Below are 26,769 nucleotides of genomic sequence, written 5' to 3' on the forward strand. Positions count from 1 at the left end.
GGAACTTGGCTTCTTTTTGATAGGTAATATCTTGATTATTAAGGTGAAGTTTGGGTGTATAATTTTGCATATATTGTTTTTTAAATAGCATGCCAATGGGTTTTTTTGTGTTTATTTGGAAACCCCACTTGGAAGCCCAATTTTGAATGTTATTTAGGACAGATTGGATTCTTGTTTTTAGTAGATTAATGGAGGCCGAGGAGCTCCAAAAAGAAACGTCATCTGCAAATTTGGCAGTTGTGATTTTTTCCGAGTGTTTGATATCTGAGAAAATGTCGTTAATCATGAAATAAAATAAAGTTGGTGATATGATGCTTCCCTGAGGGGTGCCGTTTTCAATAGGGTGGGTGTCGGAGAGAGTTTGATGTGATTTTACAGTGATGTGTCTGTCTGATAGGAACGAGTGTATGAAGTTTAGTATTCTCCCATTGATTTGGTTGTTTTCAAGTTTGTTTAGAAGGCCAGTGTGCCAAACCATGTCGAAAGCTTTGCTGAAATCTATAAATATGGCCAGTGTGTATTGTTTCATTGACTGGGCTGTTCTAATGTCTTGTTCTAGATGTAGGATGTGGTCTAGTGTTTGTCTGTTATTTGTGAAACCGCTCTGGTCTGGGCTTATAAGTCTATTGTAGGAGATGTGATGCTTTAATCTGTTATTTATAATGGATTCTAGGATTTTGCATATGTGGGATGTAAGGGATATGGGACGGAAGGAGTCGGGGTCGTTAGGGGGTTTGCCCGTCTTAAGGACTGGGATGACTTTTGCGTGTTTCCATGTTTGGGGTGTGGTGCCTGAGGACCATATTTGGTTGTATAGCTGTAGTAGTAGTTGTTGTATTTGTGGTGGTATTTTGTTGAGTATTATGTAGCTTATGTTGTCGATTCCGGTGGATGAGGCTGTATTTTTGTTGTGTAGTGCATGTAGAAGTTCATGTATATTGATGGCTTTGTTAATGGGGAGATGGGCTAGGTCGAGGCGTTTGGTAAAAGGGGGTTGTTTTTTAATTGCTTGTTGAAATAGGGGGGGGGTAGTTGGCCGTGCTACTGGTGTTAGCAAAGTGGTTGGCTAGGTGGTTAGCTTTGTCTTTATTGGTTGGGCAGTTTTTGAAATTAGGTTGGGCGAATTTCCGGGAGTTACCTTTGATTGACTTTAACTTTTTCCAAATTTTTCCTGAGTTATTATCTCCAATTTTTAGGGAGTTACAGAAAAGTTGCCAGTGTTGTTTTCGGGCTGTTTTTATAAGTTGTTTGGTGTGGTTTCTTAGATGAATAAACTCTGGAATCTTTGACTTGTTTCTTTTACTTTTATTTAGGGCTCTTTTTCTTAGATTTCTGGCTGTTTTGATTTCGTCATTCCACCAGGGGACGGGGTTGTGGGCTGGGGTTGGCCTGGAAGTGGGGATGCATTGTTTGGCGATGTCGAATAATGTGTTGGTGAGGTTAGTGTTGAAGGTGTCGATGTTGCTGTTTTGTATTATTTTGGGGTCAGTTTGATTGCAGAGTTTTGTGAAAAGTTGCCAGTTTGCTTTCTGAAAATTAAAGTTTGTTTGTTTGGTGTTGCCGGGGGGGTGTTGTTCGTTGTTTGGGGTGGGGGGAGGTGATTGGATGAGATTTGTTTCAATTTTGATGGGGCAGTGGTCACTGCCCCAGGTGTCTGTGTTGGCATCCCAGCTGATTTCATGTGAGAATTTGTTGGTTATTAATGTTAAATCGACTGCTGTGGGGTTTTGTAGGCTGGATGTTGGGTATCTGGTGGGTTGATTGTCGTTAAGTGATATGAGGTTGGTGTTATCTATCCAATCTACCAGAAGTCTTCCGAATTTATCTGTATAATTTTTTGTTCCCCAAAGCGGGTGATGGGCATTAAAATCACCAAGTATTATGGTGTTATGTGTTAGGTGCTGGGATAGTATTTCAAGGTCCTGTGAGTTAAACGGCATAGTTTTAGTGTGATAAATGTTTATTATTCTAATGTTAGTTTTGTGGAAGGTTGTATCTATGGCTAGTGTTTCCAGGTTTGGGGTAGGGATTGAGACGGTGCTGTAATGTAGTGAATTGTGTATAAAGCGAGTCCTCCGTGGGGGGGCCCGGGGGTGTTTTGTGGGCGGGGGCGGTCTTTGCGAAGTATTTGGAACCCGGGAATTTGGAATTCTTTTTTTGGTGAGAGGAAGGTTTCCTGTAGGGCAATGATGAGGGGTTGTATTTTTTTTAAGGAGATTAGGGCTTTAAGTTCATGGCCGTTGGCCCGCAGGCCGTTACAGTTCCATTGTAATATAGACATGATTGGGTTGGGTCAAATGGGGATGTGTTTGTGTGGGGTGTGATGGGATAGATGGGTTTGTAGTTATTGTTTTAGTTTGAGAGTAGCTGTTTGGAGAGATGCGAAGGACTTCTGGTAGATTTTGGACTTTATGGCCAGTGTGTGTAGTTTTTTAACTGTGGGGTGTTTGAATATAATGCCTGCGATTATGAATTCCACTATTTTGTTTGTGTTGTTGTAGAGTTTTTGTGGGGTGATGTGAGCTGGCGGAGTGGACTTTAGTTGATGTATTTTGTTGGTTAGGAGTTCCTTTCTATGTTTGGAGATGTGATGTCGGTGGGAGGTGGGGTTGATGAGAGGGGGGATGGGGTTGGTGGGGGGTAGTTGGGCGGGGGAGGGGGGGGTTGGAAGTAGGAGGGGTTTGGGGTGGGAGGGAAGTGGGTTTTGGGGTTAGGATGTGTTTGGGCCGAGTGGATGGGTTAGAGGCAGGGGGGAGGGCTTGGGTCTGGGAGATTGATGGAGGGGTAGCGGATGGATTGAGGGGGGGGGGGGGGGGGGGCTTGGGTGGTGGGATGGGGTGTACATCAGCTGTGATTGTGGTGGTATTGGGGAGAGCACCTTGGGCTACTTGATGATTGTAGGCCCTTTGGTGGGGTAAGGTGGTTTGTGACTTTGGCTGGGTGGGGGGTTGAGGGGGGGGTGGTGGTTGGGTGTAGGAGCTGAAGGATGAGTCCAGATCGTGATCGGTGGCAGGGTAGGGATCATCTGGGTTATCCTCCGAGTAATATTGTAGGAGGGGGATTTTGGCTGGTTTGGGAAGGTCCCTTGGCTTGAGATTTTTATTTAGATTAAGTATATATTTCTGTTTTGTTGGGCAGGAGTTTTGGTTTGAGGTGTGTCCCTCGGCCTTGCAGTTGACGCAGTAGGGGGCCCAGGAGCACTCCTGGATGGTACGGTTTTCTGAGCCACATTTGGGGCATAGGGGCGGTTTTTTGCAGTTGGATGACTTATGCTCAAAGGAATGACAGTAGATACACTGGGAGGGGTTTTTCCTGATGGGGTGTACTTTATAGTTTAGTGCTCCAAAGGTGATGTAGTTGGGTAGGGAAGTAGTTTTGAACGTAAGAAAAATGGTTTGTTTGGTGATTTTACCCTGGGTGAGTTGGTGTTTATTTATGGCTCGGAAATTTGTTATTTGGGGTTGTGTGGGGAATTGGTTTGATATCTTGATATCTAATGCCTCAATCTCTTTTCTATTTGTAGGACATGGACAGTGTTGATGCCATTGTTGTCCAATTGCTGCCCTTTCATCTTGCGTCCCCTCTATCACCTGGAGTGCTTCTTCACCAACCTACTGCAAATACCAGCCTACATGCCAAGTCTCCGACAACCCATCCTGGAACTAATCGTGTCCAAACTCATACAGTTGGATGTATGTTTTGATCAGTGAATCTTTAACAGTGACATTTTCAGTTTCCAGACAATATTTTGTTTGTTTTTGTTTATTGTTTAACGCCACACTCAGCAACATTCCAGCTATATGATGGCGGTATGTAAATAATCAAGTCTGGACCAGACAATCCAGTGATTGACATCATGAGCATCGATCCACGCAATTGGAACTGATGACATGCATCAACCAAGTAAGCGAGCCTGACCACCCGATCCTGTCAGTTGCCTCATAGGACAAGCATAGTCGTAAATGGTGACTAGGCGAGAGCAGCCGAACAATGGGAGGCTCACTGATCACTTTTAGCTCAAAGTAGACACAGATTATGGATAACACTTCTTTAATACTGGGGACACCCAAGTAGGAAGCAATAAACTACACAAAATTGAAACCAACAATCGGTCATACCTACTTGGGTTGTCAGTCAAGACATGTGGACTTTGCAATCACAAGGGATTCACATTATCAAAGTGTAAATCTAAAAGATCTCTTTTCCCGTGTCAGCGGGCATCTCATCATAAATTACTTGAAAGAAATTGGTCTGTATAATAAATTTTAAATATGTATGTGAATAATTAAATGCTTGTTTTTAACTTTGGTGTGATGCTACTATTAACAGACATTATTGAAGGCTGTGTCCAGGAGGTTAAAGTACCGTAAAAATATTGTCCCCCTGTGTGACACGTAATCCTATCATAATCAATGTAACTATCATCAACCAGTGTTTTTAAGCCAACTCATTGATGAGTATTTTTTAATATTGGCTAGCATTGTGCACAACCACCACTTGCTAAAGTGATGACGTAAATCCTGCTGGGGTATCATGCAGGAAGCAGAGGTACTGTAAGTCCCCATGATCCCCAGCAAGGTGGCCTAGCTTTGGTTACTGGTGGCCGATAGCCCGTGTTTTAAAACTGTATATATAATATTGTTATGCTCAATTATGTTTCATGAATTGTTTCTAAATATAGTATGCTCAAATATGTTTTACAACTTGTTTTTAAACAAAACTTTGCATAAATGATTAAATTGTAAATATATTTACTTGGTTTTGTCACTATATGCCTGAGATAATGCCGATGCGACGTTAAATTTGAACTCACTCACTCACTCACTTTTTAATACTGAAATGGCAACGTTTTTGTACAGATCCTTATACCGTTGTCAAGCAAGACTGAATGATTAACATATATAGTAGGTGGAGAATTAACAATAGAGGATTAACAGTAACAACAATTGCATAGATGAGTGGGATAGCATGAGTAAGTGATGACAACAGAAGAATAATACTGTCACAACATGATGGACAGAAAACACATAGGTGGAAGCCAATTAAACAGGATAAGTTATTAGTGCTTAATGAGTTCATAGTAGGCGGATGGGATGAAACAGCCTTGATCTCTGTTGATTGATGGCTTGTGGCGGCAAATGTGGACTGCTTCTGTTAGTTTTGTTTTAGCGAAGTCTTGGAGGTTGTTGGAGAGGATTTTACGTTCCTCTACTGTTAATCCCAGACCTACTATATATTCTGTACAATGTTCCTCATGATCCTATGTCACTGGACAATGGCACACCACAAGGCAGCATTATAAGCCCAACCCTGTATAACATCATGATCAATGATCTTTTTGATCATATCAACTCTCCTACCCAAACTTCTAAATTCGCTTATGATGGAGCAATATGGGTAAAGCACAGAAATATTTCACAAATACAAAAAAAACTCCAGTCAGCCCTGGACGGAGGAGACCAATGGTGCAATAAATGGGGGTTCACCCTTTCAAGTGAAGAAACTGTGGGAGATCCATTCAAACGCATGGAGAAAGATGCTATGATACCATTTGTCTCCATAAAAGGCAAACCAATCAAACCATAAAAGGAAAATCCCTCACTAAAGCTATCAGGGATATTAGTACGAGACCTCATCTGTGGCCACAATTGTGATGACATTCAGCCACCAGAAAGTCACTGGAAAGGGTTACACCTTCACCTGACTTGAAAAATTCCCAAAGTTGACACTGCTTTAAGATCAGAAGTCACTTAACCCAACCCACTACGATCATTAGCTATCACTAAAATTCAAACTACTTGGGACAGCTGGGCCCAATATATACACTGATGGATCCAAGAATCCTATCAACAACAGTGCAGGTTATGGGATCCATATCCACAGCTCCAAACCCCAAGCACATTCAGTTAGCCTGCCTGATGGTCAGTCAGTATTCTATAATGGTTCTCTTCGGATGTACAAAACTTTCCAAATAGCCTGCTGGTTTTATTTGGGGAATTAGTCAGCAAAGAGCCGGAGTCACAGGAGACTAATTAAACAATTTTTACAAGAATAATTAACAATTTACAATATCTCAAAATACAGCTGAGGGTGCCACAGAGAGCTGGTACCACTCTCTGGGCTGTGAGAGAGAGATCTGCTTGGTTAGAGCGACAAACCCCTTCTGCTTAAGATCTTGCTTCTATATCTATTTAACTAAAATTTAAAACAATAAAAAGGAATATGATTGGTTGATACTGACCAGAATTTACGCATCAATAACTTTTGAGTTCAAGTGGTTGTGTTAGTGATGACACATTTGTAGTGTACATGCAATTAAGGTCTCTTATTGTATGCATGGTGCAAAGGTCAGAGGTCAAAGTCTTGTTTAGGGATGGATCATGTGCGAGCGGGTATCAATGGCGGCACCCTGTGTTCTTTCATTGAAGATCAATAAAGTCTTTGTTTCACTCCATCTATCATCATATCATTTGTCAACAGGTCAAGGAGCATCTTGAATATTATGAAATTTGGCAGAGTTCCCACAAGCACCCAAACTGATGGTTCAATTTGACATACATCAGTTGTGTGGTCCATCAACAAGATGGGATCGATGATATCCTCATTGCTACTACAAATGATGATCCAGTTTTTGAATCAGAAACTCGCTTCCCTATCAGTTTTGACTAGTATCTTGATCTTTTTCCCTTTTTTTTCAGGTTAGAAGTCCACGCTGTGAAATTGAATGTACTGAAGGAGACAAGCAAGAGGTAGATCAAGTCATGTTTCAGATGGTAATTATCACATTTTCTGAGTACATTTGCACTTTGTCTATCAGCTGTCATGTCCATAAACTATTGTAAAACATCTGAATGAAGATTTTTGTGTATCAATTTGTGAAACATACAATTGGCAGTAACATCTAGTTTTGCCTAGGGGCCTGAAGTTAGCAGCAGGTTCGTTATTCGTTATTCGTTTTTCGAATAACGAAAAACAAGCCATCACTGGGTTCGTTATTCAAAGGCTGTATATTAAACAACTACAGTAATGTGGTCAAATACGCTGAAACTCATTTTATATATGACAACAGGTTCATCTTACATCATCATCAAAAAGCTGTTTAGTTATTCAGTACTTTTGAATAACGAAAAGCTAACCAGCATACCAGCATATATTAAATGATTTTCAGTGTATTTGACAACATTACTGTCAGCTTATCTCTCTCTCTCTAATGGGCCAGTTTGAGACATCACATTTGCCATTCTCAAAGCGAGGCCATTAAAACGCGGGAAAATGAAGGAAATGGTGAATGCCCTGCTCAGAGTGTAGGCTGTACTGAAAGCTTTACCTAGAATTTATGTATGTTCATATTTTGCATATCATCAAATATTTGTAATTATTCGCAGCGTTTGTTGACTTTGTTCAACTAAACAAATCTCGAGGTTAGGCCATGCCTAAATGTGTCTCTTACATTTGTCGGCTTGTCAAAAGCTGGTCAAGGTCAGAGTGTTTTATCAAACGAAATCATTTGCAACCTTGATAATAATGAGATAGTTGTTTTTACAAAGATTTATACATCCGTGTAAATAATTCTAGAAATGCACGATGCATTTTGAGTTGTTTGTTTACTGCCGTTTCCATAATCGTACAAGTTTCATCCAATAGATGATGTTACAATTCAAATTGTTTTTGTTTTCAATTAATCACACCGAAAGTTGCTAATTTTAGAAATTTAGGAACTTGAGTCCTTTCTTTTCGTCAGTGAAAAAACAATTATGATCTAATGTAAAAAATGATAACATTACAATTTAAATATTGGAATGCATACCACTCAGTATGAAATGCCAGAGTGAGCAATGGCAGTTTCTGGTAGTTGTGTGCCGCGAAACTTTTTTAACTCACGATAATTTCGTTTTGAGGCAAATAAACTACTGAAGGTTTTGATATTTAGCAAGCTGAGCATTTATGCATGTCATACATAATTTAAATGTTACGCAAAGCCTTCTTGGTAAATAGATATTGCAAGTTTTGTTTGGGGGTGTCCTTATGGTAGTTGCCTGTCGAATGTGTTAGACATTAGATGTATGGCTAGCAACACAATCTGTCCAATGTGTTCGACATTAGATGTATGGCTAGTAACACAATCTGTCCAATGAGTTCAACAGTAGATGTATGGCTAGTAACACAATCTGTGGAATGTGTTCGACATTAGATGTATGGCTAATAACACAATCTGTTGAATGGTTTCGACATTAACATTAAGAGCTTTAAGAGATCGCCTTCTGCCTTAGCATTTCGACTGACCTGTTTTGCAACTCTTGGCTTGAGGAGATCTACGACAGAGAGTGGATCTCGCTGCAGTTCTTGTTTTAACCGAGCCCAGGATAGGGCATGATCTTGACATTCAAATAACAAGTGAGTAATGGATTCAGGTTTATTGCAAGATGGGCATACCTTGTCATAGTGCTTTATGTGACCGAATCAGGCAGGAGAATGCTTTCAGCTGTCCTTTTGTTATCACCCCAGCATATAATGCGGGGGGATATAGCTATTGGCATGTCCGTCCATCCATCCGTCCGTCTGTCTGAATCGTTTCCGGAGTTTTCGTTATTGTTATTGTTTCTTGTAATTTGTCATTTGTTTGCATAAAAAAAACCCACAGAAACACACTTGTTTTACTTTCCATTTCATATGGATGTGACCATGGTGGATCTTTTGTGGGTAAACAATGTATGCTTCTTCAAGAACATTCAACTCTTGACTCATTACATACAGAATTGCACATTTACTTATGCTGCAGGGGGGAATATGTCATCTTTCTGATGACTCTTGTTTGAGTTTGTTTGTTTTGCGCTGTGGAGGCTTTGATTTTCGCTTTTTATCTCTAGTTAACGGAATAGGCTGTATCTCTGCTTTGACTAGAGCTAGCTTTGCTAGTGTTTCTGCTTTTTCATTTCTAATTTCATCTAAATGAGATTGGGTCCAACACCGCCCCATGTTTCCATTGGTCCGATGGTTTTGGTTTTGTATGTTCGTATAGAATATTATTGACTGTTTGGTCTGTTTCTGCACTAAGTGAGTCTGATAGGATGACTGCCTCTGCTTCTGGTAGTTCCGGTATAAGTATGAGTGCATGATGAGTTTTGCCTCCAGTTCAGCAGTGAATACTGACTGACCATCAGGCAGATGGAATGTGCTTGGCGTGTGGATCTGTGGATATGGATCCCATAACCAGCACTATTGTTGTTAGGATTCTTGGATCCATCTGTGTATGTATGGGCCCAGCTTTCCCAGGTATACAGTTTGAGTTTTAGTGATAGCAACTGATCGTAGTGGGTTGGGTGTTCTACTTTTGTCACTTCTGATGTTAAAGCAGTGTCAACTTTGGGAGTTTATAAAGTCCAGGGAGGGTGTAACCCTTTGTAGTGACTTTCTGGTGGCTGAATGTCATCACAATTGTGACTTCGGATGAGTTCTCGTACTAACATCCCAGATGGCTTCAGAGAGAGATTTTTCCACGCTAGGGCTTCATCTCGGGTGTTTTTGTCTTGCCTTATCTTTTTCACCAAAGATTTTGATGTTGTCCCCAGAATGGTAATATTGCCCTCTCTCATAACGTGAGTTATCTCCCTTTCCATTTACTCCTGCGCGAAAGTCAGCTCATTTTTTGTGATTTTTTGCTTGTTTACACTTTTAATTTCTGATTTTGAGATGGGTAAGTTTAAGCTTATTTCTGGGATTTTGAGGGATAGTTTAGCTGCTTTATCGGCGTTTTCATTACCGTATATTCCTACGTGGGCGGGTATCCACAAGAAGGTTATTTGTTTGCCTGCCTTAGTTAGGTCGTTGGAGCTTTTAAGTATTCGATTTATTAATTTAGGTCGGTTTTTGGTATTTTTGTTTTGGAGGGCTTGCAGTCCACTTAGGGAGCCGGTAAGTATTAGGATTTTTTTGTGGTTTTTGGATTCTTGATTATGGAGGGCTGAGGCCATGCCCATTAGTTCTGCCGTGAATATTGATTGGTTGTTAGGGAGTCGGAAGGATTGTGTGGTTTTAGTTGGTTGTGTGGTATGGACTCCGAAACCTGTGTGTTTGGAGGTCGGATCTGAGGATCCGTCCGTGTAAATGTGACACCAATTTGGCCAATTTTCGTGTATGTATGCTAGTGTGGTAGTTTTAGCTATGTTTGGGTCGGTTTGTTTATTTATTTGGCTAGCTAGTGTTGTGTCTATTTTGGGTATTTTAAGTTTAGGGGTGAAGATATTTGATTGTTTGCAGTTTTGTTTAAGATTTTTAATTTGGTGTTCATTTAGGTAGTTTGTTATTCTTTGGGATATTGGGGTAAGTAAGGGGTGTTTACGAGCTAGAGCTTGGTTTTTGGGGCTGATGTTTTGGTTTATTAAGTTTTGGATGAGAGGGTTTGATTGGGACGCGGCCCAGAAATTTAAGCTTAGCTGTTCCCTGCGTAGACTTATTGGCATTTCTCCTGTTAAGGCCTGAAGTGAGGTGTAGGAGGTGCCATGTTGGGTGCGTGTAATTAGCATGATATTGAGAGCCTGATATTGTATTGAGTCAAGTTTTTTAGATAGAGAGTTGTTTAGGGTGTTGTATATGGCGCAGCCGTAGTCTAGTTTTGATCTAATTAGTGATATGTAGAGAGAGAGGAGGGTATCTTTGGATGCTCCCCAGTTAGAGCCAGTTAGGCATCTTAGGGTGTTTAGGTCTTTACTGCATTTAGTTGTTAGGTTTTGGATGTGAGCATCCCAGGTGAGATGTTCATCGAAAATAAGTCCTAAGAATTTGGTTTGTTTTTGAAATTTGATTGTTGATTGTTTAGCTGGAGGATTGGGGAGGCGGGTTTCATGTTTTTATGTTTGAATACTATTCCTGTTGTTTTTTCTGAGTTAAGGGAGAAGCCCCATTTGTCAGCCCATTGTTGTATTTTATTAAGAGATTTTTGGAGTAGATTTTGGACCATGTTCATGCTTTTAGTGCGGATCCAGATGGCTCCATCATCCGCGAATTTTGATGTGTTTACTTTAGGGGATAGGCCCTCGAATAGATCGTTTATCATTATATTGAAGAGGGTGGGGCTGAGGATACTGCCCTGTGGAGTACCATTATCAGTAGTTTCAGTTAAAGCTTTTTTAGATGGTTGCTAGCCTAAGGTAATGGGAGCGCGTCTTCTAGACATACTATTCAATAAGACAAGAGTTACGTCTACATAGTTTAATTGATTTGAAGCTTTTAGATAAATGCTAGCCTAAGGTATCAAGATCCCATCTCCCAGACAAAGGATATTTATTTAAGTATATCTGTCATCACCTACCGGGGTATATTAGAATAACATTACTTCAATTAAGACTCATTAAGGATTAGCCCCCATACAAGCTCGTCTACAGTGCATTAAGGATTAGCCCCCATACAAGCTCGTCTATAGGGCATTAAGGATTAGCCCCCACACAAGCTCATCTATAGTGACACCCTAATCTCTTTCAAAGCATCCAGTAAATATGTCAACAAGATTAGTGCCAGTCCAACAGGATAAACAGGATTTAGTATTCCCCTCTGTCTAGCCATCCATTTAGCTTAGGACACAACCAATCATGTATCAACCAATCACATTCCTTTTTATTGTTCAAATTTTTGTTAAATACATACTGTAGGCAGGTTTTAAGCAGAGAAGGGGTTTGACTCGCGATTAGTGATTGTGATTAGTCTCCTGTGACTCCGGCTCTTTGCTGACTAATTCCCCAAGAAAACCAGCACGTCATTTCGAAGGTATTGTTCACCCAGAACAGTTCCATGATATGTGCATCACGATCTTCCGGCCATTCACAAATTTCTTACAGTGATTGCTACTAATACAACAGCATCGCTGTTTTGACGGCTTCTTGACGTTTAACGTTCTCAATGGCGCGACACGTCTCAGAAGTAGATACCCATTGACCAGCACATGTGCATCATGTTTTTTATAGGACAAGGACGTTTTGAGAGAGGGCAATTGCCTGCACTCTTCTTAGTTTCAATGTGAGTTTTCCTATATCTCCTTACATTGGTTCTAGTGAAGTGCCTGTTGCTGCACCTGTGGCTAGCATTAGGGCTTTGTATTGTATTCTGTCCATGCAGGCATCTCAAGACAGTATTTGATGCTGAGTGAAAGGCCTCACAGTCATAGTCAATTTTTGATCTGATAAGTGATTTGTAGAGGCCAAGCTGAGTGTCCCTCAATGTGGCCCAAGATGTGCCTGAGATTGCCCGTAATATGTTCAGGTTTTTTTTAACCTGCGTCTGAATAGAACTCCCCCATTTATTGCACCATTGGTCTACTCCGTCCAGGGCTGACTGCAGTTTTTTTCAAATTTGTGAAATATATATCTGTGTTTTACCCATATTGCTCCATCATCAGTGGATTTAGAAGTTTGGGTAGGAGAGTTGATATGATCAAAAAGATCATTGATGATGATGTTAAACAGGGTTGGGCTTATAATGCTGCCTTGTGGTGTGCCATTGTCCAGTGACATAGGATCAGATTGATTGTTCCCTACTTTAACTACTCCATTTTGTGCTAGTTTTGTGAGGAGTCCGTCATGCCATACTATGTCCAAGGCTTTGCTGAAGTCCAGAAATACTGCGGTTAGGTATTGTCGGTATAATTGAGCTTTCTGTATTTCATTTTCTACTCTTAGTATATGATCTAGACATGAGTGTCCCTTCCTGAAGCTGCTTTGGTCAGGTTTGATGTGGTTGCCAGTTTCAAGGTGATGCATGAGCCTTTTTGTAACCATGGCTTCCATAGCTTGGCACATGTCTGAAGTGAGTAAGATAGGTCAATCAGAGTTTGGTAGGGCTCCTTCTTTCCTGCTTTAGAAGCGGCATGTTTCCATGCTTTTGGGACTTCTCCTTTGGACGGACCATATTGTGTTATACAACTCAGTAAGTAAGCTCTTTGTTTGATCAGGTAGGTTTTCCAATATCTTGTAACTGATTGTGTCAAGACCAGGTGCTGTACCTGTTCTATGTTGTATCACATCATCAAACTCTGTCAGAGTAAATGGTATATTGTACACCAGATGTTGCTTTGTGGCTGGTTTGATATCTTACGCATAAGCATATTTTCCTGTTGGAATTCTTTGCTGCAAGTTTTGTTGCTTCTGACAGATGAGAGGTCCTCAACTAGAATGTTGGCCTATTCTTTGACCGTATGTTTGTTGTCTAACTTGGGAACTTTTGTAGGTTTACGCTTACCCCTGATTGCCTGTATTTTTTGCCAGACTGTTTAAGCATTTGTTTTTACATTTAGAGATTTGCAGAAGGTCCACCATGAATTCAATTGTCTATGAAGTATCTCCCTTTCTTTCCTATTGAGGGCTTTCTTTCTTACTCACCTAGCTTTTGCTATTTCCCAGTTCAACCAAGGTACCAGAGTTTTGCCGGTTTTGTGGAATTTAGACACTGTCCGAAAATGTGAGGCAACCTAGGGGGATGTTTTTAGGGTTGCTTAGTTAATTTGAATATTAAAATATGCCATGCAAAAGGTGTGGTGTGGGGACTAAATGGAGTTTTGTGTGTTTTTATAGGTTTAGAATTTTAGGGTTTATGGACAGCTTGTTTGTTGTACTTTTTTAGAGGGGACCGAGTAGGACTGCTTTGATTAGATAGATGCATAATGCTTAAAAAGTTTGTAAGTCATTTAGGGGTTTTAGTAGCGTTGCTAGTGTCATTTGATTGCTGCAGTTTAGTGTGGATTGGAGTGTTGTTCTTTGTTGCTGGTAATGTGTGCAATATAGTATTACGTGTTCAGGAGTTTCTTTTGAGTTGCAGTGGGGCCATTTAACGGTTTGGTGTTTGATGTTTGATCATGAAAGCGGTGGAATACTTTACACATTTAAGCTCAGTTTAGGCCGGCAAGTACCTTGTGGCAACAAAGGGCAGTCCCTATATTTCTCAAGAGCATCTACAATTTCACCCAAAAAAAGACAGCATGCTGCAGCTAAGATTCATAAAAAGCTTCAGAGCCTTCGGATCTGCCTGTCAGTTAATATCAATCTCATTAAAATCAGACCTTAGTTCTCGCTACCACTTAACAAAGATCTGAGGACATCCCATTACGGGTCACGTCAGACCGACCTTGCGCGAACTTTGACCGACCAATGGAATGAAAAATCAGAAACCAGTTTTCTCGTGCTTTACGGCACAAATTTCAAATTGGCGACTATCCTTCGAAACATATTTTGACAAATTCTTGATTACATATTTGAAACCTGAACAAAAAAACATTCTGGAATGACTAATAGATGGTCTAGAATGTTAAGATTCAGTTGTTAAACCCGTAACCATCGTTCGGAATACCCCATGTTAAAGTTTTTGAGATTGCATGATTAGAAATCACATTCCGACAGTCACTTTCATAATATGGAAAGCGATGCACTGATCGGTCGGATGAAAGGTCGTTCTGACGTGACCCCTAATGGGATGTCCTCAGATCTTTGTTTAGCGGTAGCGAGAACTAGGATCTGATTTTAATGAGACTGAGTTAATATTGTCATATAGTGCAAGTTTATGCATGTTACGATTTTGATGTATTGAGATCTGTACAAGATAAAATTGAGATAACAGTCAATTTTTAGAAGTGATCACCTAATACACAAACTGAGATTGCAATTATTCGGCATAAAAATCATATTCTTTCAGGAGGTGCCCAGTAAACATCAAGATGATAACATGCCTGATACTGCTGAGCATGTGGGAGCCCAAAAGCTTGATGTTCTCATGGAACTGTTGCTGAAATATATACATGACACATCCTATAAGAAAGGTGAGAAATTAACAGGGTCAAACAATTTATTAATAAGGTAAAGGGAAGCACTGAAGATCCAGTTGTTGCACTAATCATATCAGCACCATCTACAGCAAACATGCATACTTTCGACAGATTAAAAATAGCATTGGTGAACCTATAGCATGCTCCAGAGATGAATACTTGAAAGGTATAAATAGCACAAAAATGTCGGGAACCTGCGAAATTGAATAAATGGCAGTTAGTATTGACAAGTGAATAGAATAGCTGTAGTGCTGATGTAATACAGATCTCAGATATATTGAGACTGACTGGAATGTGAGTGCTGATTAGAATGTAGCTGCTGCACAAACAAAAATATAAATTAACATGTAGTAAATATGCAACTAAAATAACACGATATTAGAATATTTTACTCCTGTTAAAAACATAGTTAAAGATACAATTATGTCAATGATTGCATCAAAATTCTTTAAAATTATATTTTTGGGTGTTGAGGAGAGAAAATAATAAATACAAAACAAACATTGTTTTGGTTCATGTAACACGAACATTTAGCATAAACGCTTCGCGGAAATCAGATCGTGGCATTCGTTTCACGTGCAGAAAATGAATGCATTGCAAATCTCCAGTGCAGGCTTTTCGTTTGTTGGAGCAAAACACACTTTATGGTCGTTGACAAATATTCGTGGTCTTTATAGAAACTAGTTGTTTTTGGACCATTATTCGTGAAATTGAGGAAGTCAAAGATTCAGCTATTGACAAAGCACAAGTGTATCTAAGCAACACGTTGGATTCTAGTTCGTCTATGTCTATGCTATCAGGAATACTTGATATATTTCATTCAGAAAAAAGTCAAACTTCTCATGGAGCAAAAGGTAGTAAACAGGCGTCTGATAAGGGAGCTAGTGTTGATGGTGCTCAGAGCTGCAGTTCTGATGGTAAGTACACACAGCAAAAATACAAGAATGATGAACAGGTTCCACATCCCAAACCAGAATGTGACGGAACTCTTGATTCGAGACTTCCATGTTGCAAATATCATAGAAGAGGTAATTCTAATGAAAACAGTATTGGCCAGGATCTATGGAAGCAATTGAAACGAGTTAAGCCGCATTAATGGCTTATGTTGACAGTGCTCCTGCAACAAATGAATATAAATTGTTGCAGCTCAAGCAGTACCTATCAGGTGCACAGCTTATTGCCAAATTAGGTCATAGTGCGGTGGCATATGATATTGCTCTTGAGCGTTTGGAGAGGAAATATGGAGGCAAAAGGCATTAAAGTTAGAGGAAATTTCTAACGTTGAGCCATTATGCCCAGGACATGCCAGAGATCTAGATAAGTTTGCTGACATGCTAGAAGTGGCAGTTGTTAGTTTCAGAGAGGCTGACAAGATAGAGGAGCTAGGTGATGGTTGTTTGTATTTGTTGCTGCTGAAAACGTTAACTGAAAGCATGATAGTTCAGTATAGTAGACAGGAATCTGTTGAGACTCTTCGTGAATGGATTATTCAAGAAGCAGAATTCAATAATGTAGCCAAGTTAAACATGGCTTATCAGAGAGGTCAAAGACATCAAAAATTAGACAACATCAAAGATCAGGTACATACTTTGGTGCAAAAGGTGTAAGCAAGGCATGACATTGTCATGTCTGTAAAAATCCCCATTACAAGATTTGGCAATGCAGAATATTTAGAAATCTTGATGTTCCAAAACGATGGGATAAAGCAAAGGAACTGAATCTTTGCTTCCGATGTCTTGGAACAAAACATCTTGGACATTTATGTACTATATCAGATAAATGTGGTATAGACAGTTGTCAAGCTACTCATAATCGCCTGCTACATGACAATTATAAAGGAAGTAATCACTATGGACAGTGTAGTGGTACTGGAGTAACTGATAAAAAAGGTATTATCCCTGGGAGTGGCACAGAGAACCGAACACAGACAACTACAATGTCTATTACGAAGATGCAATCTCATTTCTCTGCACTTAGAACCATTCCAGTTGTACTGAAGAGTGGTAACAAGAGATTAGTGGTCAATGCCTTGTTAGACAATGCAAGCACTCAAACATACATCAATGAAGATGCTGCATCAGAACTTGGTCTGCAGGGTCAAACTAAATCTGTTAACGTCCTTAACAGTAAAACAGAAACCTTTGACAGTGTCCGTTGAATTTGGATTGGAAAGTATTGATGGCTCAGTTGACATGCAGATAGTAACTTTATCAACTCCTAAAGTCACTGGCAGCATGAAAGTGTTTGTCTGGCAAAAATATGCACAGAAATGGTCTCTTGAGGGACATACGGTTTCTCAATTTAGGTTCACGGCCAATCGTTGACATACTGATAGGTAAGGATTACCTGGGACTGCATTCCTCCCGTAGTGATGTTTGTAGTAGGCCTGGGGAACCAGTGGCTAGACTCACACCTTTGGGGTGGACGTGTGTAGGGAATGTAACAGGGCTCCATGTTAAACAGAAACAAGGAATAGGTACATTCTTCGTTAATAACATTGATACTGAAAACAGTGGGGTAAAGGTAGATCTTTTGGTCCAACGATTTTGGGAAATAGAAAATGTTTCCAGTTCAATTCCAATCATGAGTGTGAATGATCAAATGGCTGCTGATTCTGTACAATCTTCTCTTCAGTACTGCAATGGTAGGTACAAGGTTGGGGTTCCTTGGAAAAAGACAGCTGATGAACTTACTAGTAACTATGATATGGCTTTCAGTCGGTTGTTGAACATTGAAAAGAAGTTGTCCAAAGACAAAGCCATTTTAGAGGTATATGATGATGTCATTGCACAATATATCAACAAAGGTAACATCAGGAAAGTGCCTGAAAAAGAAATTAAAGAAACAAAATGGTTCTTACCTCATTTTCCTGTCGTGAAACCAGATAGAACAACAACAAAAGTCAGAATAGTCTTTTACACATCGGCAAAATGTAACAGTTTGTCCTTGAAGGATACAATTCATCATGGTCCTAAGTTACAATATTTGTTTGAGATTTTGCTTCGCTTCAGAAAGCACCCAGTCGTGATTATTTGTAATATTGCTCAGATGTATCTCCAGATTGTAATCAGTGAAGGAGATCGTTCTCATTTCAGATTCCTTTGGAGAAGTATGGACTAGAACTTAACACCTGATGTTTACAAATTTAACAGATTTGTGTCTGGAATGAATTGTTCTCCTTTCTTGGCACAATATATTTCACAGGAACATGCCAAAAATCACAGAAGAGAATTCCCTTTGGCTGCAGAAAAAGTTCAGAAATCCACTTACATGGATGATAACATGGATTCAGTAGAAAGTGATAGTCAGGCAATAGAACTCTATGAACAGCTAAATGCCTTATGGAGTTCAGCAGGTATGAATGCCAGAAAATGGGTTTCTAATTCTACACAGGTTCTAGACAACATTCCTCTTGAAGACAGATTGAAGGAGATCAATTTACACATGCAGGAGTTGCCTTCAGTTAAGGCTCTTGGTCTGACATGGTATGCAGAAAGTGATGACTTTTGTTTCTGTTACCATGTTCAAGACAACAGTTTTAGTATGACAAAAAGAAACTTTTTGAGAGAAACTGCAAAACTCTTCGATCCCCTTGGCATTTTGGCACCTTTCATCATAAGGGCCAAAGTTATCCTCCAAGAAATATGGACAACAAGTGCTGGGTGGGATGAAGTTATCAACCCCCAATTAGAACAGAAAGCATGGCAGTGGTATCATGAAATAGAACTTCTTAGATCGATTTGGGTACCAAGATGAATTCAAGTGGCTTCTGCTATAGAAAATACAAAGCTGCACGTTTTCGCAGATGCTTCACAAGAAGCATATGGGGCTGTTGTATATGCAGTCACTATGGACAAAGGTGAGGTGGTCTCAAGTAATCTCGTAGCTGCAAAGAGTCATGTGGCAGCTCTTAAAGCAGTCAGTATTCCAAAAATGGAATTGCTTGCAGCTGTCATTGGAGTTAAACTTCTCAATGCTGTTGTAAAGGCCTTGGCAATAACATGTCAGTCTGCAACACTATGGTCTGATAGCTTAAATGTGTTGTGGTGGGTGAAAAGTCCGAGAAGAAGTTTCAAGTCATTTGTGGCAAATTGTGTTGGATACATCCATGAGAATACAAATCCTAGTCAGTGGAGTTATGTCCCCTCACAACTTAACACTGCAGATATTGTCAGCAGAGGTGCTCAAGTTCAAACATTGGAGAACGGGAAATGGTTAAACGGTCCTGAATTCCTGACTTCAACAGAAAATGATTGGCCAAAACAAGTTGTTGACTTCAGTAACTGTGGTAAACTTGAACGACGAATTCCTCAGATGGCAATGTTCTGTGAAACAGATGAAGAACCACCATAGCGTTTACAACCTTCTAGGTTTTCAAACTGGAAACGACTTTGCAGAGTTCTTGCATGGATTTTCAGATTCTTCAACAACTCTGGTATACCAACCTGTATCCATAAAAAAGGTAATCTAGATCTTTTCAACAACTTTCGAATACCAACCTGTATCCATAAAAAAGGTGATCTAGATCTTGAAGAAATTGAAGATATCTGAAATGAAACTGTTGACCAATTCACAGAAAGAGAGTAAAAAAATACAATGAAGAAGGTAAACACATGGGTACTCACAGTGTTTTGGCAGCACTATCGTCAAGATTCTGGATTATTTCATCCAGGGAAGAGATTCGTGAGTGGGAGAGAGAGTGTTCTTGGTGGTGAAGACAAAACCCACACATCAAATCATGGCAGATCTGGCAATTAGAGTGAAATGTTTGTTACATGCATTTACTCAAGTTGGTGTTGACTATGCTGGCCCATTTATCATAGAGCAAGGTAGAGGAAAACGTCGCCAAAAGCGATACCATTGTCTCTTTACGTGTCTCTCTACACTAGCTGTACACTTAGAGGTAGCTTATGGACTTGACACAGACTCCTTCTTGAACGCCTTATTTAGAATGGCACATAGACGTGGAATGCCAAAGGAAATAATTTCAGACAATGGCACAAATTTTGTTGTGGCTGCAAAAGAGTTGAAGGTTCTTGTGTCAGAATTGGACTCAGATGCAGTAAAAAGTTCACTTACAAACAAAGGAGTAGTTTGGACATTCAATCCTCCTCATGCTCCTCACTTTGGTGGTGTCTTTGAGTCCATGATTAAGTCGGCCATCTTTGCAATATTGAGCGCTGGAGATGTTACTGATGAGGAGTTAATGACTGCCTTCACAGGTGCAGAAGCTCTTGTTAACTGTTGACCATTGACTTACCAGAGTGCCCATCCACAAGATGAGACACCTTTACCACCAAACCATTTCCTTCATGGACAGATTGGTGGAGAATTCGCTCCAGAAATTGATTCATCGTTCACTCCAAGGAGGAGATGGAGATAAGTCCAAGAGTTTGTGAGACATGTATGAAGACGTTGGATGAGAGAATGGTTGCCAACTCTCAATGTCAGGAAAAATGGTTCACTCCAACCAAAGACTTTAGAGTTGATGACGTTGTGATTGTCGTGTCTCCGAACTCACCTTGTGGTTGTTAGTTCGTTGGTTTGTTAGTTCGTCTTCGTGTTAAAATTTATTGGTATTAGTTAATAGACATGGGTCTATCTTCAGAGGGGGTATATTGAGGAGAGAAAATAATAAAAACAAAACAAACATTGTTTGTTCATGTAACATGAAAATTTAGCATAAACACCACATACTTCATGGAAATCAGATCTAGGCATTCGTTTCACACTTTACGGTTCGATAAATATTCATGGTCTTTATAGGAACTAGTTGTTGTTGGACCAATATCCGTGGCCCTTAGAAACAAAGTGTGTACTTGCTCCTATAGTTAGCTATTCATTCCTGCATCCGTGGTCATGGACCTTCTATAGTTTCTTCATTTCCATAAAAATAGAATCACATTTCGATCCCCATATGTCATGTCATCATGTTTAGTTCCCCATTAATCGTATAATTTCCAGTGGTGTAGAAAAGACGAAAAGGTACACACGTGAATGTCGCCTTCCACTGCGCAACATTGGGTAACTTTAACCGAATCACTGGTAGATTGGGACAAAACATGTGAACAGCTGATTGCTGTTTCCGGCTTAGTTTATGAGACAATACACACGTTAATCTTAAAGGGGCATTTGTGGTAGGAACTAGCACACTCTGAGTTGGCGGAGCTTATACAAGTGACCTGACAGGTCAATATGATGTCATGATAACACATAAATTTCTTTGGTTCATACGTAAACGGGTGACAAAATGTAAACACCCACATGGGCTGTTTGACAACCAGGACGTATGTTTTTATGGTAATAAATATCCATCAAACTATTCTTATTTGGTTTCAAAACCTACCTGTCATGTTGTCTTCACATCTTCATAAAGTGTTACTGTAGATTGTACATGATTTATGTTTTCAATCCAGTCTAACACACACTAATTAGTCCTGCGCCTGATTTTCTTGACGAGAACAAAGTATGTTTGTCGTGATGAATAAGAGCAGTGTTAGTGAAACATTCACCATGATATCTATCACGGCAGTAATGTAGTTCTGTTGTGTACAGTTGGTATATTTGTGGTTTATGAATAGCATTTCTTAAAATATCCACGGAAATCGGTGATTTCAACAGTGTTTTCTTTCATTGTGTTTGTCATGCCTGTAGCAGTAAGTCGATATATCTAATGTGTTTACATTGTAGCATGTTCCACCAGAGTGCTATGTACACAGTTATTATAGCTAGTTGTTGTACCAGCAGTATACTGTAGATCATTGGGAGTAATTCCCCTTTAGTTGATTAAACACAAGCTCCTCACAGCGATAGCCCGTTCATTGAGCTCTCTATACTATCGCTGCCACCAGTCAAAACTCCCCACTGTGAATAGGTGGCCACAACCATGCTTGGAGTTGAACTCGCAACCGAATGACCGTTATGTTTACAAACAAGTGACGACTGTCGTGACGTCGAATACACTTATCGCTGCTAAATTACTTTCTTCGTTTGTCAATTTGAATTTCTGTTTCATTAAAACTATCGTGTTATTGATATAGTAAGAATGTAAGGGAGAAGTTGGTTGATTTTCCGTTAGTCTACAATCTCGAACCATTCTGATTATAAAAACAACAAAGTAAATTCATCTGGAAAACATGGTCAGTCGTAAACCTTTTCAAAATGAAATATCATGGCATTCCCAAAGACATAAACAAAAGTATGAATGTTACTACATTTGGGGTTAGAGGGCAAATTTCAAGATTCTTGTAATGGCCGCGCCCACACTGGTGGCAGCGATGTTACCGAGAGTGTAACGAAGGTGTCACATGCTGGGAAGGAGCTTGGATTAAACATGGCTATAAACAAGACATGTGCTTTTGACTCACTAGAAAGTTGAACCTCCTAAACAGAAGTTCCAAAAGTCAATAAGCCCATTACAACGCCTGCATCTGGAATTTGGATGATAATGATTGTGAAAACCCTGGTAATCGCCAAAATTATTTTCAAGTGATGAAAGTAGGTAATTCTTATGAAATCTCTACCTCTAGCCCATGGCTACCCAGCCAACTGACCAATCATCCAGCCATCCGACCATTAGGACACTGTACGGCTACAGTGCACGAACTCCATGCCAACCGTCCAGCCACTTGGCTAACAGTATCATCTTCATCAACCAGCAGCTCCCAAGCCAGCCGCACGGACTACACAGGATCGTCCAGTCAACCGTTCAACCAACCGGTCAGCTGAGCGAGAAGACATCTGTCGCTAGGCTACCATTACACACGGACCATCGCAAGCGGCACAGGACTAATTATACCGGAATCATGGACAACGGAGGACAATGAAACCCACAGGATACCATGATTACCCAGCCCCCACGGGAGCTACCCAAGGTCATTTGGAGGCAGAAGCGGAGTGCCAAGATCAGGCTGATTACTCACCCCAGCAAGACTACACAGAAGGTTGATAGGGTTGATACTTGAACTGGGGTTGAACCTGAGACTCTACCACCTTATGCCTGTACACCAACCTCCTGTGACACAGAATGTACTACCCCAGATGCCGGAATATGGGGGATGTTATGCTCCTACACCATCACAACACATTCATCAGACATTACCTTGGCCCAGTTACGCTGGCAAGGTAGTAGACCAGATGTCTGACAGTCTACTTAAGCTCAAGCATGATGAATGATGACCTTTACCTCCATTAAGGCAGAAGTTATATAGGACACACAAGGCTCCACTTCCGGAGTTCCCAAGTATGGACGAAGATTTCTAACCAGACCAAGAGGTTGATAACAACACAACCTATATCATCTACCACAACATTCAACAGAAAATTTGGACATGTGATAGAGGAAGTGAGACAAGACACTGCAGAATGATTGGTCCATCCTCAGAAGCTTCCCTAGGACTACAAATCTTCATCTTCCAAACAGGCTACTGAGAAGAAGTTTGTCCCCTCTGGGAAGGATTCATTCCAACCGAGTCGGGGGTACTACAAGCGACAATCTTCTCAGGATTCATTTCCATTGCCTCCATGATTTTTACATAAGTTTGAGGTTAGGGAGATGGGTCTATAAGAATTAGCTTCGTCTGCTGGTTTACTTGGCTTTGGTATTGGGATGACCAATGCTGCTTTCCATGAAGTAGGGACTTGACCGTGTTTGTTAGACGAGATTGTATAGTTTTAGTAGTGATTCCAGAAGAATTTGGGGCAGCTGTGAAATTATTTGGTTTGAGTTTAGGTCTAGTCTGGGGGCTGTTCCTTGCTTTCGATTATTTAGTACATGGAGTAGTTCCGCCATTGCGTATGGGTGGTTTATTTCTAGGTTATGGTCCTCGGGTAATTTGGAGAATATATTTTCATTTTGTAATTCCTTATTGAATTTGCTATTGCTACTAATGGCTGAGAAATGGTTTGCTAGATTATTTGCTTTCTGCTTCAGATTTTTTCGAGTTTGGTGTTTATGTTTAGTTTTTAAGTTTTTTTGTTCCGTTTGATGCCACGGATGGTGTGAATTTTGCACCAAACTGTTCTTGTGTCCATGTGATAATTTATGTCTTCGCAGATTTTTTTGCAGTTTTAACAAGGATTTGTACTTGATAATTTAGTTGGTGTTATATCTTTAGGTGCGTGTAGTCTTGTTTAGCTTTATTAAATGCGCTTTTGCGTTTTTCTGGTCCTTTTAATTACCTCAGTCCACCATGGTTTTGCCTATTTCTGGCGCTCTGAAGGGTATTGTCTTTTTTGCTATGTTTATAATGCATTCTGTTTAGTTTTGGCAGTATTTTTCGGGTCTTTATTTTCGTGGTCTGCTGAGTTAACCTGGTTGCATAAAGATTTGAAATTATCAGTCAGCCTTGTTGTAGAATTTTGGTTCTTGGGATTCATTTGGGGTTTGGATGTTTATGTTTTCTATCGTTATTTGTATTGGAAAGTGGTCGCTGTAGAGTGGCTCCTCATGCACTTCCCACAAGGTGCTTTGGGCGAGATCCAGGGTACGGATTGTTAGGTCTATAGCCGACATATTTTGGTGTGTTTTTTTTGTCATGCTTAGTTGGTTGATTGTTATTTAATATCATTAGTTTTTTGGGTTTCATCCAGTCAGCAATGAGTTTACCGTTTTGGTCTATTTTATCTGTGATACCCCTGGAAGGGTGGTGGGTATTGAAGTCCCCCAGGAAGATAGTTGATTTTTGGCCTATTTGACTGAGGGATTCTAAGTCTTTAGTTGTGTAGTGGATTGCTGTTGTGTTTGTTGGTTTTGGTAGTTGTCATGGCAGCTGCGAAATTTGGTTGTTGTGCCTGTTTGTGTCCTGCAGTTGTTGCCCTGGTAGCTATGGAGGTATGGGTGCTGTTGCTATGTTGCTACCCTCTCGGCTTGTTTTGCCTGCGGGTGTTGGTGTTGTGGCATTTTTTTTGTATGGAGAACTCTGCCGTGAGAGATCTCCTGGATGTTGGTGGGTTGGGTGCGATGAAGATAGGTGCATAAGTGTTTTAGATGTTGTTTGTGAGTTTTGGTAGTGGCTGGGGAGCAGTGGTTTGGATGTGGGTGTTGCAGGTTTTCTTGTTTATAGTTTTGCTGTGTCAATGTTTATGTTTTTGTTTTTGTTGGCCTATTGTGTGAGCGTGTGTCTGTGGGGGCAATGATTTGATAATGAGGTTTTTCATGTTGTTTATTTCTATGTACATTGGAAGGTTGTGTGGTTATATTTTAGACATTTGGTACATTGTTTAACAGGTTTTATGTAAAGTTTGACCTCGTGTATGATGACCTTCGAAAAAGAATGTTTGGGGGGAGTTTGGAAAATTTTCCAATTTTTTTTTAAGTTGATTATTACCGTAGCGATGGGATGGATCTTTCCGTTTCCAGTTGTTATTCTGCGTGTGTTGATTATTTTGGGTTGCATGTTACTCATGTTTGCTTCTTTTGTGTATAGTGTGAGGTGTCTCTAGGGCTAACTCTTATGATACCTCGAGTGAATTGTTGCCAGAAAGGGATTTCAGATGTTTAGTTTACTTCAAAAATTTGCTCTAGTTTTTCAGCTGCTCTGAATGTGTCTTTGATTAGGGAAAATGATTTGGAATCCTTTATTTTGGAGTTGTATGTTACAATTATTTTATTTGTGGACTAAGCTGCTGATAGAATTTTTAGCTGGTACAGTTGTAAAGAAGAAGAAGGCATAAGTAGTTATGAAGTTTATGGGGAATAGGGGGTGGTATTGAAATTGTGTTTCTTAGTTGTTGTTTCTTGTGGGGTTGGTAATGTAGGTTTGGGTTGGGCGTGAGTGGCCTTTAGGAAGTTTAATCCATAGCCTGCATAACATTTTGCTTCTGTATGTATTTAACAAAAATTATAACAATAAAGGGAATACTATTAGTATTATACACAATGGGGTGTGCCCTATGGTTAATGAATGACTAGACAATCCTGTTGAACTGGCACAAATCTTGTTGACATATTTGCTTGAAAAGAGATTATGATATCACAATAGACAATTGCATTTTCCTCCTCCAAGAATAAATCTACCCATGTCATTTTTGTTCAAAGATCATCTCAGAAAACGCAGACAGATATTGAAATTTAATGATCAGTAGCTTGACCAGTTTACGACGTGTTCAATCTGACCAGGCTTAGTTATGATGCAGGTTTTCTGAGTATTTGGCGCAATTTTGGTTACAAAATATGCCAAAGAAATATCAAGTGCATTTATCCTGATGCAACATTTCAATAACATTTATGTTTTTTTTGGTCTGCGGTAGTCTGTTGACAGTCCAATTACTTCGCTCCTTAAATTTCCAATATTATTCCATGCCAAGAAATATATACCGTATTTGGAAGTACTATTACGTTTTACTACATTTTTTTAATGAAATGAGTCTCATTGTCATTGTTGACCTTTCTGATCTTGACATCAATCTCATTGGTGGACTAGTACTGTTGTCTGCAAATTAGATTGCCAATCTGGGAGGCTAGGAAACTATTAGCCAATCAATTCGTGTAAAATAATCACATGCTACATTATTGCAAAATTTGATACAGTCCTATGTGTTGATATTTCTGTGCACACGAGTCACAATGTCAATCAAAAGGATATTTATAAGTTTCACTTTAAACTTTGGCTTTGAAACCCTAGCTATATGGAAGCCTGATTGTGTAACTCATTGTTATTTCGACTACCGAATCAACAAATCATGCATAGTGTTGTTTCTGAAGACAGGTCATATTTTTCATTTCCGAGAGTCAAATGATGTAACTATGAGGTACATGTATATTGATGTTTTAACAAAGGTTCTGAAAAATCTGATAACCAATAAAGTCATGTATAAATGGACCGGCCATATGTATTTACATTCTTAAATTATGGAGGAATAGACACGCTAAGAAATGAAGACAACAGTTCATTTCAGTAAGTGATGAATACTCGGCTGATTATTCATTTAAAGTACAACCCTTCAGGCAAGTGTAATGACTATCC

At 39.8% G+C, this 26,769-nt stretch overlaps 1 protein-coding gene across 2 annotated transcripts in view; it reads left to right on the forward strand.

Moving 5' to 3' along the window:
- LOC124117562 (RNA polymerase I-specific transcription initiation factor RRN3-like) overlaps positions 1-26,769 on the forward strand; it is a 331,792-nt gene that overhangs the window by 168,302 nt on the left and 136,721 nt on the right. For both annotated transcript variants that reach the window (XM_046479504.2, XM_048402649.1), the window contains 3 exons: positions 3,524-3,692; positions 6,699-6,773; positions 14,674-14,797. In XM_046479504.2, coding sequence (XP_046335460.2) covers positions 3,524-3,692; positions 6,699-6,773; positions 14,674-14,797 — 368 coding nt within the window. The remainder of the gene's footprint in view (positions 1-3,523; positions 3,693-6,698; positions 6,774-14,673; positions 14,798-26,769) is intronic.

The sequence above is a fragment of the Haliotis rufescens genome, unplaced genomic scaffold (assembly GCF_023055435.1).
Source record: "Haliotis rufescens isolate VD_foot unplaced genomic scaffold, xgHalRufe1.0.p SCAF_28, whole genome shotgun sequence".
Lineage (NCBI taxonomy): Eukaryota > Metazoa > Mollusca > Gastropoda > Lepetellida > Haliotidae > Haliotis > Haliotis rufescens.